The sequence below is a fragment of the Mesocricetus auratus genome, unplaced genomic scaffold (genome assembly GCF_017639785.1).
Source record: "Mesocricetus auratus isolate SY011 unplaced genomic scaffold, BCM_Maur_2.0 Super-Scaffold_100006, whole genome shotgun sequence".
Taxonomy (NCBI): Eukaryota; Metazoa; Chordata; class Mammalia; order Rodentia; family Cricetidae; genus Mesocricetus; species Mesocricetus auratus.
Genome location: NW_024429190.1, coordinates 13,119,228 through 13,135,866, shown reverse-complemented (window position 1 = coordinate 13,135,866; position 16,639 = coordinate 13,119,228). Strand labels below are relative to the sequence as shown.

Here is a 16,639-nt window from a genome sequence, read left to right as displayed (position 1 = left end):
GATCCCTGAGCTAACATACATACACATACACCCTCACACCCATAAATACTTTGTTGTTGTTTGGTTCTCCATTTATTTATTTGTTTGTTTAATATGTACACAATGTTCTGCCTGCCTGTATGCATGCAGGCCAGAAGAGGGCACCAGATCTCATTATAGATAGTATAGATGGTTGTGAGCCACCATGTGGTTGCTGGGAATTGAATTCAAAACCTCTGGAAGAGCAAACAGTGCTCTTAACCTCTGAGCCATCCCTCCAGCCCCCAACATCATTTTTTTTTTTTTTTTTTTTTGCTTTTTCCAGATAGGCTTTGGAGCCTGTCCTGGAACTTGCTTTGTAGATCAGGCTGGCCTCAAACTCAAAAAGATTCACCTCTCTCTGCATCCAGAGTGCTGGGATTAAAGGTGTTCACCACTGCTGTTCTGGTCACAGATAGTTATTTTAGCACATAATTAAGGAACTCTGAAAAGCACCAGATAACTGGATAGTGTCAGTCACTGTTAATTTTGTTAAATAACATTATGATTTTGTATAAATGATCTTATTTTGCATAGGAAAATAATTATAAGAGCTATACTTTAAGTAAAATGTAGTCAAAAGAAGAGAAAGTAAATATGGCAAGGTATTAACTGCAATTCAGACACTGGGCATCCAGGTTCTTGTGCTACCTACTCAGTATTACTTTTGAAGGCTAAAATACTTTACAATTAAAAAAAAAATCAAGAAGCTGTGATGGTTCACACCTACAACCCCAGCACCTTGTAAGCAGAAACAAGGAGTGTTCAAAGCCAGCCTGGTCTATACAGTAAGTTCCAGACTAACCAAAGGTGAATAGTGAGACTCTGAACAAACAGCAAAAACAAAAATTCTAAATACAATGTGCTATTTGATATCCTAGAATTTAAAAAGTATAAGAATGGAAAAATGATGAAATTCAAAAAAAATTTTATGTTAGGAAGAAACAACCAATAATTATTTAAAATACACAGCAAGGCACCAAAACATACTTGTAGAAGTCCTCATAGAATCTCCCTTTGTGATCCTGTTGAATTGAAGCTCGGTTTATTTCAGGAAATTCATCTGAAACACAGAAAATTCAGTATAGGTCATATTAAAAAGATTATTAAAGTGTTGTTGAATTTCTCTCTTTTGGGATGAAGATCTATATCATCAAAAAATAAGCCAGGCAGTGGTGGTGCACACTTTTAATCCCAGCACTCAGGAGTCAGAGGCAGGTGGATCTCTGTGAGTTCAAGGCCAGCCTGGTCTACAAAGCGAGTTCCAGGACAGCCAGGCTACATACTGAGACCCTGTCTCAAAATAAACAAAACTGTGTGTTTATTATGTGAGTTTTAGGTGGTGTCACAGCCCAGCCATCTTACATACATTAAGATGTGTTAATTTCTATTTTACATAGGCCCCTAGCAAAGATGGGAAAGACAAAAAGTACAAAAGCAAAGAAGAGGAAAACAAACTGCTGGAGATGAAGGTGAGGGACCCCACAGAAATAAGTGAAAGAAGCTGAGTATAGTCACATGTGCTGGCACGGGACCTCAGGCAGGAGGTCAGGGCCAGCCTGAAAAATGTGCAAGACCCTTTCTGTTAAAAATGTATCTGGAATTTAAATTAAAAAATCTAAAAAAGCCGGGCGTTGGTGGCGCACGCCTTTAATCCCAGCACTCGGGAGGCAGAGGCAGGCGGATCTCTGTGAGTTCGAGGCCAGCCTGGTCGACAAGAATTAGTTCCAGGACAGCCTCCAAAGCCACAGAGAAACCCTGTCTCAAAAAACAAAAAAAACAAAAAAAACAACAACAACAAAAAAAAGATCTGGGATTAATGGTGCACACCTCCCAGCACTTAAGGCAGAGACAGGAAGATCTCTGTGAGCTCGAGGCCAGCCTGGTTACATAGTGAGTCCCAAAACAGCCAAAATAAAGTGAGACCCTGTCTCTGGGGGAAAAAAATAAAACAAAACAGAACAGAACAAAAACCAAATAAATAAATACAAATAAAAATTTAAAGGTATAATCAGGATATATCATATAAATAATTTATCAAAATTTTTAAGTCTATATATATGTGTGTATATATATATGTATATATATATGTAAAGAAAGAGAGAGAGAGAGATTTACTCACCAATAGATTTTGCATCATAAAAAGTTCTGGAAAACAGGACCACAGTCACTTCATGACTACAGTTCTTCTCCTAGTCGTGAACACAGAAAAAGTAGGTACAAGTCTATTTTATCTATTTCACTATGAAGCAACCTATGCATACTAATACATGCAATCCTCTTGGGCACATGGCTGTGCACAGTGTTAGAGAACTTCACATGATTGTAGGAAGCACTGTGAAGGGGGCAGAACACTTGCTATCAAGACTTGTTCTCAATTCTGGCTCTTAAGCTTACCACTGTGTGATTTCAGATAGGTTACTGAAAGTTCCAAGGATGTACAAAAATACCTGGAAAGCTATGAGTAAGAAAGGGTCCCTGTCACCCAATTCTCTATTTGACATAAACTTGACCAACTGAGTGTTAGAACTTGATTATATCTCCATCCATTTTTAATTCATTAGAACAGTGCCCACAGTGGTGGTTTTAAGAACCAAAGGCATTCATATACATCACAGGATGAGGCCCAGAAGCTTTTGGGACAGGAAGGGATATATTATAAGCCAAAATCATGAATCAACTTTTGGATGCAGATGGGAGCTAGTAAGAATAAACAATTCCATGAAATCTTGAGATCAAAATTCTGGGAGCAGGGTGCTTACCGGTGGATATGACATGTAGTTTGTTTACCGAGACAACAAGCTTGTTTCAGTTCCTGCCACACTCAAGCTCATCTCTCCAACCACATTAACACAATTCAGCATTTGACATAAAAGAAAGACTACAACGCCATGTACATATGTCACCTTACATTCTTCCATGGATATATCACAAGTGGATAGAAATCCCTTGGTACAAGTCACACAGCTGAGGAAAAACAAACCTCCTCAGTTACCAACTAGGTACTGGACTTCATACGCTCCAAATCCACCATCCTTATCCAATTTCGATGGACAGAAAAAAAAATGTCACATATTGTACTACACAGAGCAGAAGAGTCTCTCAAATCACGAGGAAAGGAGATGGAGACTATTATCATCTCCATTTTGCAGAAAAGAACACCAAGGTCCTCCATAACAAAAAAGCTAATTTTAAACTCATCCTGTTTAACTCCAAACTCTGTGACCTGAAATACTGTGTATATCAGGATGTTGTTTTCACAGGCAGGAAGGTCAAGTGAACTATAACCCTAGGGTCAAAAGGCTTTAATTTTAAAAAGTTCATTTTATCTTTTTTGTTTCGTTTTGTTTTTGAGACAGTCTCATGTATCCTGGGCCGGTCTTGAACTTACTATGTAACTGAGGATGACCTTGAACTCAACTCATGCTCTCCCTGCCTCCACCTTCCTATTGCTAGGATTACAGATGTGCACTACAGATAGTTTTATCAGGTGCCAGACACAGAACTCAAGACTTTGTGCATGGCAACTGAGCCACATCCCCAGCTTTTTGTTGTTGTTTTTCAAAACAGGGTCTCTCTGTGCAACCCTGGCTGTCCTGAACTCACTCTGTAGACCACGCTGACCTCAAACTCAAGAGAGCTGCCTGCCTCTGTCTACTTAGTGCTGAGATTAAAGGCGGGTGCCACCACTGCTGTCCAGCCCAAATTCATTCTTTTGCATATATTCAGTTGTCTCAGAGTGTCTGCTGCATAGAGTATGCCTTCCCCTCTAAATGGACTTAATTATCCTTGTCTAAAAGCACCAGACCAGAGAGGTATGGTTAATAGATGGACTTTTATTTCAATTATATTGATCTATATGTCTTTCCTAATGCCAGTATCACGCTAGCACTATTTTGCTGTCTATAGTGAGAAATCAAATTCCTAATTCTTTTACAAGACTGTTTAAACTATTCCAATTGCAATTTCATAGAAATTTGAGGATCAGATTTTTATTTCCACAAAAAAAATGGGTACAGGAATTTTGACACAGACATACTGTGCTGCAGACTGATCTGTATTTTATATTTATTTTGTTCTTGTCATTTTGAGACAAGGTGTGGCTAAATGGCCCAGGATGGGATCTTTATACTTCTGCCTCCCAAATCCTGAGATTATAGGCATGTGCCAATGCACCCAGTCAGCATTGTCATTTTAACTTATCAAGACCAGGCATGGTGGTCGATGCGTGTACTTCCAACCATTTGGGAAGCTGGGACCGGAGGATTGGTAGCTGTAGTACAGCCTTACCAGGATCCCAATCCAAAAATATGAGAAATTTTATTTATTTTTCTATCTATCTAATGTGTATGAGTGCTTTGTCTGCATGTATGTGTATGCACCATGCATGTGACTGGTGGCCATGGAGATAAGAAGAAACTGGATTCCCTGAAAGTGAAGCTAAAGATGGTTGTGAGCCGCCATATATGTGAGTCCTGAGAATCAAACCCAGGTCATATGCAAACACAGCAAGTGCTCCTAAGCACTGAGATATCGCTCCGGCTACTGTTTCTTTTGTAAAATTTTTGCCTTTATTTTTATTTTTACGAGTATGGGTATTTTGCCTGCATGTATGTCTGTGCACCATGTGTGCTGGATCTTTGCTGAGTCCAAAACAGTGTGTCAGATCCCCTGGAACTGGAAATGCAGACAGCTGTAATCCCCTGTAGGAGCTAAGATTCAAAGTCAGGTCTTCCAGAAGAATAGCCAACTTTTAACCACCTAGTCTCTAGCTTCCTGCCCTATTTTCTTTTACTAAAGATGTTTTACTTTTATTTATACGGGGGTACCTACAGCAGCAAAGGAAGCGTTCCTAGTCCTGATCTTAGAGAAAGTTTTCAGTCTTTCACCACTGAGTGTGAGCTGTGAGGCTAGCCCTATATTTCTCATGAATGCTGTTCATCATGTTGAGGTGATTAACATAATTGAAATTTTGAGCCCACATTTCATAGAAAGTAGCTCAAAATAAGGCAAATTAATAGAAAAATTGCATTTAGAAAACCCACATTCGGGGGCTAAGAAGAAAACTCCATTTGTAAAGTGCTTACCACCTAAGCACAAGGACCTGAGTTCAGTCTATACTAAAAGGTCATGTGGAGCTGGGCAGTGGCAGCACACACATTGAATCCCAACGCTCAGTATGTGGACGGCAGATCTCTGTGAGTTCAAGACCAGCCTGGTCTACATAGTGAGTTTCAGGCTAGATAGCTACATAAGGAGACCCTTTCTAAGAAAAAGAAAAAAACCTGTGTAACAGCACATGTTTGTAGCCCCAATGCTGGGGCAGCAGAGACAGGAGCTCTCTGGGGCTTCCTGGCCAGCAAACTTAGCATTCTTAAGAAGATCCAACATCAAGGTAAGTAACACCTAAGGAACAACACCCAAGGTTGACCTATTAAAGACACAAAATGTTAAAAATAAAAAAACAAAAGTAGAAGAGCATGCCTATAATCCCAGTACTTGTTAAATAAAGGCAGGAGAATCAGAAAGTTCAGGGTTATCACTGGCTACACAGGAAGGCAGAAACCAGCCTTGGTTATATGAGAACTCTATCTCAAAAACTAAAACTTAGTCCACTTTTAGTCCCAGCACATGGGAGGCAGAGACAGGTGGATCTCTACGAATTCAAAGATAGACTCGTCTACAAAGCAAGTTCTAGAACAGCCCAGGTACACAGGGAAACCATATTTGGAAAAATACAAAATAAAATAAAAAACCTGAAAAATTAAAAATCTAGTGAGTGGTATATATCTAGAAAAAGTTTAGGATGAAAACAACAACAACAACATACCTTCCACTTAGTAAACAAATCAGCAAGGAAACCATTCACAGCTTTCTCAAAATACAGATCCCCTGAAAAGAAACAGTGAGAGTGAGAACTACCTATTTTTTCTTTCATTCTTTCTCTTTCCTCTCTTTTTTTCTTTTCTTTTAGTTTTTCTTTTTCCTTCCTTCCTTTCTTTTTTTTGCTTGAAATGTCTCCTCTAAATACAATCAAGGAACCAGACCAAATAGAAAACAGTGGGATCCTCTATATTTTTTGTAAAAGATAGTAAAAGTAGGGTACAAAGTCACTAGATGTGGTGGTGCACTCCTTTAGTTTCAGCACTGGGGACACAGGCAGGGGGATCTCTGGGAGTTCAAGGCCAATCTGGTCTACAGAGCAAATTCCAGCTAGCCAGGGCTACATTTTGAGACCCTGTCTAAAAAAAAAAAAAAGAAAGAAAAGTACAAAGTGAAAAATAAATGAAGATGCTACTTGCATACACTAGACACATTAGGCAAAGCTCTACCATTGGGCTACCTATATCCTCAACTCTACCAAGTCAAATTTAATTATGGGGGTTTAGTGCTTCCTTAGCACAAAAAGAATGGTCCAATCTCATACTCACAAAACCCAATTTTTTAAAAAGGCAGATGACCAGTTAATACAGTATTTATTCAAAATAAGAGAACCTAAACTCCAAATATGATTATTTTTATAGTCATGCTTAAAGTGTATTATAAGATAAGTTGGGGGGGGCAGTGACATGGCTAAGGGTAAGGGCACTTACTGCCAAATTTAATGACCTGTGTTTGATTCCCCAGAACTCCCATAGAAGAAAGAAAACTCACTCCTGAAATTGTACTTACAACACCTCTCCTCTCTCTCTCTCTCTCTCTCTCTCTCTCTCTCTCTCTCTCTCTCTCTCTCAAAGTAATGGAAGTTCAAAGAAAAAATGATTTTGTAGACCCTAGGTATTCATTACTTATTGTTTGTAGTTCCTCCTATCCATAATTTCCTTGTTGATGCACAACAAGAACAAATTTGCAATAATAGTAATCTGAACTGTACAAATGAGGTAGTCACAATGTCTATACCTCATAGTAGTTTTAACCTTCCCTGATCATTATTTAATAATTCAAATGCAATGAAGCTAAAGCAAACTTGGTTTTCCTGTGATTGACAGGAAACTAAATGAAAGACATCAAGTTGAGGGTAATAGTACATGCCTGCACACAGGAGGCTGGAGCAGGAAGACTGTGAATCTGAGGACACTCTGGGTTATAAATCAAGATTCCGTGAACGACAGAAAGTAAAGAAAAAAATTGGTGGTACCTAATCATATTAGAATTTAAGATCTGAGAATTCAGGTTTTCCATTAATAATTTATTGTAGTTTCTGGAATTCATATTTTGTTTCTGCATCTGTCTCACCATATAGCAGTTTATATAAATAAAGAAGAGGAACTAGCAAGAAGGCTCAGTGGGTAAAAGCATTTGCTTCTCAGGCCTGAGGGCAGTTTGATCCCAGGAATCCATGCATAAGATCAAGAAAGAACAAACTCTCTAATAAAGTTGTCCTCTGACTTTCATGTGAGCATGGGGGCATGCATGCACATACTCACATAATATTAATAATGAAAGTCTAAAAATAAATACAATAGAGAAGAATTGTGCATGGTAGTGCATGCTTTAAGTCACAGCACTTGAGAGGTAAGAGGCAGGAGAATAAGTTCACGATCATCCTTGGCTATAGGGTCTCACTACCTAGCTTGGACAGGAATTTGCTATGTAGACTAGCCTGGCCTTGAACTCAGAGAAATCAATATGCCTCTGTGTCCTGAGTGCTGTAGGATTACAAGTATGGACCACCAATACCCCTGAACTGTACCTCTGTTTGGTAGAGTGCTTGCTTAGCATAACAGAGACCAGGGTTCGATCTCCAGAACAGCATAAACTGGGCATAAAGATGAATGCTTTTAATTGTAGCACTTGGGAGACAGTAGGAGGAGAATGGAAACTTCAAGACCATCATCAGCTATATTAGAGAACTTATCTCAAAGAACAAATAGCAACAAAACAACAATGAGCGGGGTGGTGGTGGCACTCACTTTTAATCCCAGCACTTGGGAGGCAGAGACAGATGATCTTTGTGAGTTCGAGACCAGCCTGGTCTACAGACAGAGTTCCAGTACAGACTCCAAAACTACAGAGAAACCCTGTCTCCAAAAACCAAAATCAAAAAAAAAAGGAGGAGGAGAGATGGCTCAGTGGTCTCGGTGGTTAAGAGCACTGGCTGCTATTCCAGAGGAATCTGGATCTTCCAGGGGATCTGACACCTTCATATCAATACACATAAAATAAAATTCAATTTGAAAATAATAATAGTAAAAGAGAGAAAACTGGCGATGTTTGGCAAGAAAGCAGGACACAACTTTAGAGAGTAGCAAGTGCTTACTATAAAATGATACAAACGGGGGAAAACAGAAAATTCTCTCCAGTGGCAGTTACAAGCAATTCTTAGGGAACAGTACCATAAATATCAAAATCCCACATTTCACAGCTCATCTGAATAAATATGTAAACCATAGCCGACGTAGAACGGAACACCACCTGTAACAAACAAAAACATAATTGCATTAAAAAGCAAAAGATCTGTATAGAATTTCAGTTCTACAAAATGAATAGTGTCTCAAAGACTGTCACAATAGTAATACACCTAACATATTTATTTATCTACATTTATATGTATGTAAGTATGTATATGTGCGTGTGTGCAGTCAGTTCTCTCCTTCCACTTTGTGGGTCCGAGGGACTCAAACTCAGGTTTTCACCAGCCATTGCACCAGCTCAACATACTTAAACACTTAAGAATAGTGCACACGTCAGGGGATGGTGCACACCTTCAAACCTAGCCCTCCAGAGGTAGAGGCAGGCAGATCTCTTGAGTTCAAGGCCAGCCTGGTTCTACAAAGCCAGTTCCAGGACAGCCAGAGCTGTTACATAGAGAAACCCTCTCTTGAAAAAGAGACAAAAAAAACAGCAAAAATGAACAGTGTACACATATTGAAAGCTTAAAAGCTAACATCCACAACCCCTGTAACCTACAACAGCAACCTGCATACAAAAAATACTGGTGCAATAGTGTCACAATGTTATAGGAATAATCAACTGGTTTTTGTTTGTTTGTTTGTTTGTGTAAGAGTGTGGGCTTTTTTGTTTTGTTGGTGTTTTTTATTATTATTATTATTTATTTAAGGCTCACTCCATGAAATAGAACCAATACCTGACACTGCTAAAGTGGCCAAGAACCTGCGACTGGATATGTCATGGGCCTAAGGGATAAACCTATCATTATTCTACTAAAGGAACATGGAAATAAAATGACTCTTGATGATACACTGCTATATCACTCGACCCTTATCAGAGATACTCATTCTTTTTTGCAGTAGATGGGAATTAACAGAGATCTAAACTAGACAATATACAAAGACAGAGAGACTTTGGAGCAGTCTTAAATGGGATTTCTTCATCAACCCTCTCCTCTTAAGGTCCAGGACCTATTCAGAAGAAGTGGAAAGATTCTAAGAGCCAGAGATAGTGGATGGCCCCAAGGAAAGTGTCTTCCAGATACAACAGGACCAATGCACATAGGAACTCACAGAGATTTTGGCAGTCCACATAAGACATGTAAAAGATCTGCAAAGGTTCAAGCAAGACAGGGTCCCAGCACTGAAATGTCAAAGTGGACACAGGGTCCCGTCCATAACCACCAAGCTACTTGTAACTGATAGCTGCTGGCAAAGGGAAAATCAAGTTTCTCCAATGGAGTGTCATTGGGTATTTCAACCATACTACAGGGCAGGTAGTAGTTGACCAACATAAAACAAATTCCATGGTTTTTTGTTTTGCTTTGTTTTCCTAGACTGGATTTCTCTAGCTTTGGAGACTGTCCTGGAACTTGCTCTGTAGACCAGGCTGGCCTCAAATTCACAGAGATCCAAGGGCCTCTGCCTCCTGGAATTAAAGGTGTGCGCCACCACCGCCCAGCCCAAATTCCATGTTTTTGTGGGTGCTTTTTGTTTGGCTTTGTTTTGTTATTTTTTTCATTGTTTTGATTTTCTTCTTTGTTTTTGTTTTAGAGAGAAAGAACACAAAGTTGGGTGAACAGGGAGGTGGGGATGATTTGAAAAGTGTTAAGTGAGACAGAAAACCATGATCAAAACATATTAAATAGCCTGGCATTGGTGGCACAAACGTTTAATCCCAGCACTCCGGAAGCAGAGGCAGGTGGATCTCTGTGAGTTTGAGGCCAGCCTGGTCTACAGAGTGAGTTCCAGGACAGCCAGGGCTACACAGAGAAACACATGAAACGAAACAAAATACATTACACAAAATTTTAACAAAAATAATAATAGAGAAAACTCTAATGTAGTGGCTCATGCCTGTAATCAAGCTCAGGAAAGTAAGGCAGAAATAGTCAGTTCAAAGCCAACATGGACTAAATAGCAAAATCTTGTGTCAAAAATCAAACAAAACATTTACTCAGAATAAACAGTGTGGTTTTAGCCAGGCAATAATGGTGTACACCTTTAATTCCAGCACTCAAAAGGCAGAGACTTAGTGGATTTCTGTAAGTTTGAGGCCAGCCTGACTTACAGTACTAGCTTCAGGAGAGCTAGGGCTGTTACACAGAGAAATCCTGTCTGGAAAAACAAAACGAAACAAAATTGTGGTTTTTAATAAAATAATTTTTGAGATGGTGGAGAAATTCTCTTAACTATGAAATGCTATTTCCAAAAGCAAGCTTTACCAATGCATTCTTTCACTTAGTTGACAGAATGCCCAGTTGGTAAAATGCCTGCCTAGCATCCATGAAGCTCCAATATCCAATACTAGGTACAACTGAGTGTGACGGCAAGTGCTTACAATCCCAACACTTGGAAGGTAGAGACAGGAGGGTTGGGTACATGGCAAGTTGAAGGTCAACGTGGGCTACATGAAACCCGACTTCAAAAACACAAAAGCAGGGGCTAGAGAAATAGCTCAGTAGTTAAGAGCACTTGATGCTCTTGTAGATGATCCAGGTCAAGGTCTCAGCACCCACACTGAAGCTCACAACTGTCCTTAACTCTGGTTCTAGGGGATCCAATGACTTCTTCTGGACTCCATGGGCACCAGGCATGTATATGGCACACATTTATGTATGTGGCAAGCAAAACACTCATACACAACAAAATTTTAAAAATCTATAAAAACAAAGAAATTACTAAAATCCTACTCTGAGCTTTATTACAGGTATCAAGATCTGGTTCCTAACCTATTGCAGTTTTACAGCACCTGCAGAAGGACCTACAAGGTACTGTAATACCTAAAAGTGCTTCATGAAGATTCACAAAAGAAATGTAGTTGTAAAAAGGGCAGCAGCTCGCCAGGTGGTGGTGGCATATACCTTTAATACCAGAACTCAGGAGGCAGAGGCAGGTGGATTTCTCTGAGTTCAAGACCTGTGAGTTCAAGACCAGCCTGATCTACAAAAGTGAGTTCCAGGACAGCCTCCAAAGTAATACAGAGAAACCCTGTCTTGAAAAAAAAAAAAAAAAAACCAGGCCAGGCGTTGGTGGCGCACGCCTTTAATCCCAGCACTCGGGAGGCAGAGGTAGGCGGATCTCTGTGAGTTCGAGGCCAGCCTGGTCTACCGAGCGAGTTCCAGGACAGCCTCCAAAACAATACAGAGAAACCCTGTCTTGAAAAAAAAAAAAAAAAAAAAAAACAGGGCGGCAGCTCTACCCATGAAAGTCACAGAAACCTCACAGAACTTTAACTAAGACTTGCCAAATGAGCCTAATAATTTTTTCAAATGTTTGACTTTTCTAGACAGAGTTTCTCTGTGTAGCCCTGGCTGTCTTGGAATCCACTCTGCATACCAGGCTGGCCTTGAAATCAGAGATTCACCTGCCTCTTCCTACAGAGTGCTGGGATTTAAGGCATGCACCAATACAGTCCAGGCAAGCTTAATAAATTATAACTGGTATCATATCCCCTTTGCCAAATTGCCCCAAACAAAAGTGTAAGTGGTATTTTGATTATATGTGCTTTACCACTAATGCTATTCAGTCATTATCTCCTAGCTCTGAAGAAGTTTGGTGAAAAGCAATGCAAATCTCTTATCATTTTTAGTTTTGATGTTTTTTAGTTCATTAGACTTACTCCTTAAAGACTATTCACACTGGAGCCTTCCTATACGTACTGGGGCATATCAAGTACTAATGATTTCATTCTCTTTTTCTAACACACAGAAATATAAAGTCTAGAAAGATAAATGCTTTTGAAAGTGTTAGATTTGATCATGTTGTGACTTCTAGGTACTGGTATTAAGGATTTTGTACACAGCAATTTTGGTGTACGTGGCTATGAGTGTTGAGTGTGTGAGTGTGTGTGTGTGTGTGTGTGTGTGTGTGTGTGTGTGTGTGTGTGTGTGTGTGTTATAAGTGCACAGAGAGGCCAAACAAGGAAGTTAGTGTCCCTTTCTGTCACTGTTTACCTTATTTCCTTAAGTCAGGGTCTATCATTAAACTTGGAGCCTGAGTGCCGGACAGCAAGTTCCGCTATTACCTTAACTCTTCCCTCTAGATACTCCTCTGGTTATAAACATGTGTGACCATGCCCAGGTTTTTTGTTTTTGTTTGTTTGTTTTTCCTCAAATAAAAGTGGGTGCTAGGGATTCGAACTCAGGTTCTCAGGTTGGCACAGCAAGTACATATATAGGCAGAACACTGTACACATAATAAATAATTTTTAAAAGATTGATTTATGTATTATATATAAAGTGTTCTGCATGCCAGAAGAGGGATCAGATCTCATTACGGATGGTTCTGAGTCACCATGTGGTTGCTAGGAATTGAACTCAGGACTACTAGAAGAGCAACCTGTGCTCTTAACTGCTGAGCCATCTCTCCAGCCCACAATAAATAAACAAATCTTAAAAAAAGAATTACCAGCCGGGTGGTGGTGGCGCACGCCTTCAATCCCAGCACCAGGAGGCAGAGGCAGGAGGATCTCAGTTTGAGATCAGCCTGGTCTACACAGCAAATCCCAGGACAGCCAGGACAACATAGAGAAACCCTGCCTTGAAAATTAATTAATTAAAAACAAATTTACTACTTACAACATTTTATGAGATGGAAAACCAGGCAATTCGAGGCCGGGCAGGACCGACAGCCTCCAAAACAATACAGAGAAACCCTGTCTCGTAAAACAAAAAGAAAGAAAGAAAGAAAGAAAGAAAGAAAGAAAGAAAGAAAGAAAGAAAGAAAGAAAGAAAGAAAGAAAACCAGGCAAATGATTTGGTTATGAAGTTACCTAAACTAAAGTAAGAGGGCAGGTTGGTGGTGTTAATAATGTGCTACTATGGGCTTGATTCCAGCACTTAAAAAAAAACAGTATGTATCAATGTAAGGTAAGAGAACCTTAAACTTAAATTCTGTGTGTATGTGTGTCTGTGTGTGTGAAAGGTAGGTAAGCAGGAGAGTATAAGTATAGTCAAGTTTAAATGGGTGTAGGCCCACACACTGATGCTCAAGTAGAGGTTAGAGGCCAACCTCTGAATACAGTTTTCACCTTTCCACACTGAGGCAGGGTCTCCTCAGTGCTACAAAAGCCAGGTGAATTGGCCCAGGAGCTTCTGAAGAGTCTCCTCTCCACCTCCCACCTCCTGTGTAGGAACATACAAGGATACTGATGCTGGCACTACAGCAGTGGCGTCCACATGGGTTTCCAGACTGGAACTGACTATAAAACCCATAATGGCCTCTAACTCACAGTAATCTTCCTGTCTCAGCCTTCTAAGTGCTGCAATTATAAGCAAGAGCTACCAAAACTAGTCCTGTATTTAATATATTGAATAGACTCATTTGGAAGAAAAAGAAGATCAATTCCAACTTGCCAAGATCCAACTATAAAATATCAGAGCAATAGAGGCCCAGCTCTAGCTGGGCAGATGGTACTAATCATGAGATTTTGCTTATTCCTTTACTTTGAATTCCAGATTCAGACATACAGTATAAGGAAACAAAACCAAAAAGTCACTTTGTAAAGCTTACCCTGGTCTCTTCACTGATGTAACCACACATGACCTTCTCATTCTTGACCCACAGCTCACCAGCCTGTGCCCTGAGAGGAGACACACATACAAGTTATTATTACTGCTCTTCAGGTGGCTCGCTCACTCACTGTCTTCTAACTAGAGTCTTGACAGGGTTTTCTGTGTAACAGCCCTAGATGTTCTGGATCTTGCTTTGTAGGCCAGGTTGGCCGCAGAATTCAGAGATCAGCCTGCCTCTACCTCCCAAGTGCTTTGATTAATAGCATGTGCCATCACCACTTGGAGATTTTGTTTTTAGTGGGTTCATTAAAATCCCGGTAGGTATGCATGCCGTTTTCTTTAGCCACTCATCTGTTAATGGACATACAGGCTGACTCCCATTTCTTAGCTACTGTGACTACAGCAACAATACACACGGATGTGCAAGTATATCTGCAATGGGGATTACGAGTCCTTCAGATAGCAGGGCAATGGTGGTGCACATGTGTCCTGATCTGTAAAACTGAAGATGTGATAACATGTTGATACAAAGTAGTTCCAGTCTAAAATATGTAATTCATACCTCTGGTTACAGTAGCTTCAACCACTTCTTAAGGTAATTCTGAAAGCAGCCAGGTGTGGAGGCATGCATCTGTCACCCTGGCACTGGAGAAGTCAGGGCAGAAGGCTCAGGGGCTAAAAGCCAGTGTTGCCAACAAAGTAAAACTGACACCAGCCTGGCTATATAAGACTAGGCCCCAAAATTACAATCCGTAAACTCATAAAACAATCCTAAACTATCGTACTTTGGTACTTCTTTGTTCTTATTGTGCACTTTACTATATGGAGACTCACATGCCTCATGTATCCTATTCAGCTGGTTTCCTGCACTAGATTCTACTTCTGCTTACCATCCAGTAAGTCCAGAATGCCACAATACCTACCTGATGCCAGCAAATTCCACTTTCTGAGTGATATAGGCACAGGTGCTCACCTAAGGGAAAGAGAAAAAAATGACTGAACCCATCAGGCCACGGAAAATCACACAAAAAGGCTCCTGGCTTTAAAATCTCCTCCTCCAACAACAATAAAAGGCTGGTGGCGCACACCTTTAATTCCAGCACAAGGGAGGCAGAGGCAGGCAGATCTCTATGAGTTTGAGGCCAGCCTGGTCCATCTCCTCCAACACAAAGTCCAGTCAGCAAGAGAGCAACAGCCTCACTCACAGGAAGCTGCCTGGCCTGTACGTTTTAGACTTCAGCAAGTACAAATAGTGAAGACAGGAAGACAGTAAGTGAAGCCTGAGAAATACACTGCTCTTCATAAATGTTTACACAGGTCTCTACACTCATATAATAAATGTAGCACAAATTATCTTTCCACCTTTATTTTTTTTGTCAGTGCCAGAGGTCAAACCTAGGACTTCAAAGTGAGTGCTCTACCATTCAGGAAGCTGGAGAAACAGAAACTCTTTTGCCCAATTAAAAAATGCTTAATTTTTATTCATTTACTTATTTTTATTTTGGTGCTGGGAATTGAACCTACCGCCTTACAAATACTAGGCAAAGATTCTACCATTGAAATATGTTCAGAGGGCTGGAGTGATGGCTCAGAGGTTAAAAGCACTGGCTGCTCTTCCAGAGGTCCTGAATTCAATTCCCAGCAACCACATGGTGGCTCACAACCATCTGTAATGGGATCTGGTGCCCTCTTCTGGCCTGCATGCCAGAACACTGTATGCATAATAAATAATTTTTAAAAAAGAAATATGTTCCCAGACCAATAAGGTTTTGGTTGTTTGATTTTTTTCTCCCCCTGAAAATATATTTGTATAAAAATTTCACATATAATTTGTTCCTTCATAATATGTAAAAACTAAAGAGTTTTCAACACAGGGTCACAACTTTGGTGAAGTAGGCATTTTAAAAGAAAAAGGTTCATTAAAATAAAAAACAAATAAGTAGGTCTCATACCTTTAATCCCAACACTCAGGAGGTAGAGGCAGATGTTTCTGTGAGTTCCAGGCCAGCCAAGTCCACATACCTAGACCCTTTTCTAAAATGGGATGGGGAGTGGGGATGGGGTTGAGAGATGGCTCAGCACTTGCTGCTCTTAGAGAGGACCCAGGTTTGATTCCCAGCACTCACATTGCAGCTCAGTCTGTCAATGTTGTCTTCTGACTGATGAAAGTACTAGGCATGCACACAGCATAAATGAACACATGCCACAGCCACACACATAAAAACAAAATAAATAAGCAAAACAGAAAATAGGAAAGGATATAGCCAAATATTTACAGTGACTATTTTTAGATGCTAGAATCAGAAGCTATTTTGGTGGCTCTAAATTTATATGATAAACAAGGACAATTCATGTCATAGGAAAGATAATGTTAGCCGGGTGGTGGTGGTGGTACACACATTTAATCCCAGTACTTGAGAGGCAGAGGCAGGGGTATTCTGTGAGTTCAAGGCCAACCTGGTCTACAGAGCAAGTTCGAGGACAGCCAAGGCTATACAGAGAAACCTTGTCTCAAAAACAAACAAACAAACAAACAAACGTAACAATTAAAAAGAAAAAATCGTATCTTACCAAACTTTTCTTTAGTCGCCACATATCCCCACGGCCAATGTATTGATCCTTAAAAGTCAATTCCACTAGGTCAAGAGTCACATCCTAAAAGAGGATAACCATACTTTATAATTGTTTTGTCACACTTTATTATCAAAGTATGAT

The 16,639-nt window shown here is 40.0% G+C and overlaps 1 protein-coding gene across 10 annotated transcripts in view; it reads right to left on the bottom strand.

Annotated features, from left to right (window-relative positions):
- Positions 1-16,639, bottom strand: part of Depdc5 (DEP domain containing 5, GATOR1 subcomplex subunit) — a 119,186-nt gene that overhangs the window by 92,119 nt on the left and 10,428 nt on the right. For all 10 annotated transcript variants that reach the window (XM_040746870.1, XM_040746869.1, XM_040746871.1 and 7 more), the window contains exons 6-12: positions 16,496-16,579; positions 14,848-14,897; positions 13,923-13,992; positions 8,355-8,433; positions 5,849-5,910; positions 2,141-2,210; positions 1,009-1,081 (exon numbers count right to left, since the gene is read on the bottom strand). In XM_040746870.1, coding sequence (XP_040602804.1) covers positions 1,009-1,081; positions 2,141-2,210; positions 5,849-5,910; positions 8,355-8,433; positions 13,923-13,992; positions 14,848-14,897; positions 16,496-16,579 — 488 coding nt within the window. The remainder of the gene's footprint in view (positions 1-1,008; positions 1,082-2,140; positions 2,211-5,848; positions 5,911-8,354; positions 8,434-13,922; positions 13,993-14,847; positions 14,898-16,495; positions 16,580-16,639) is intronic.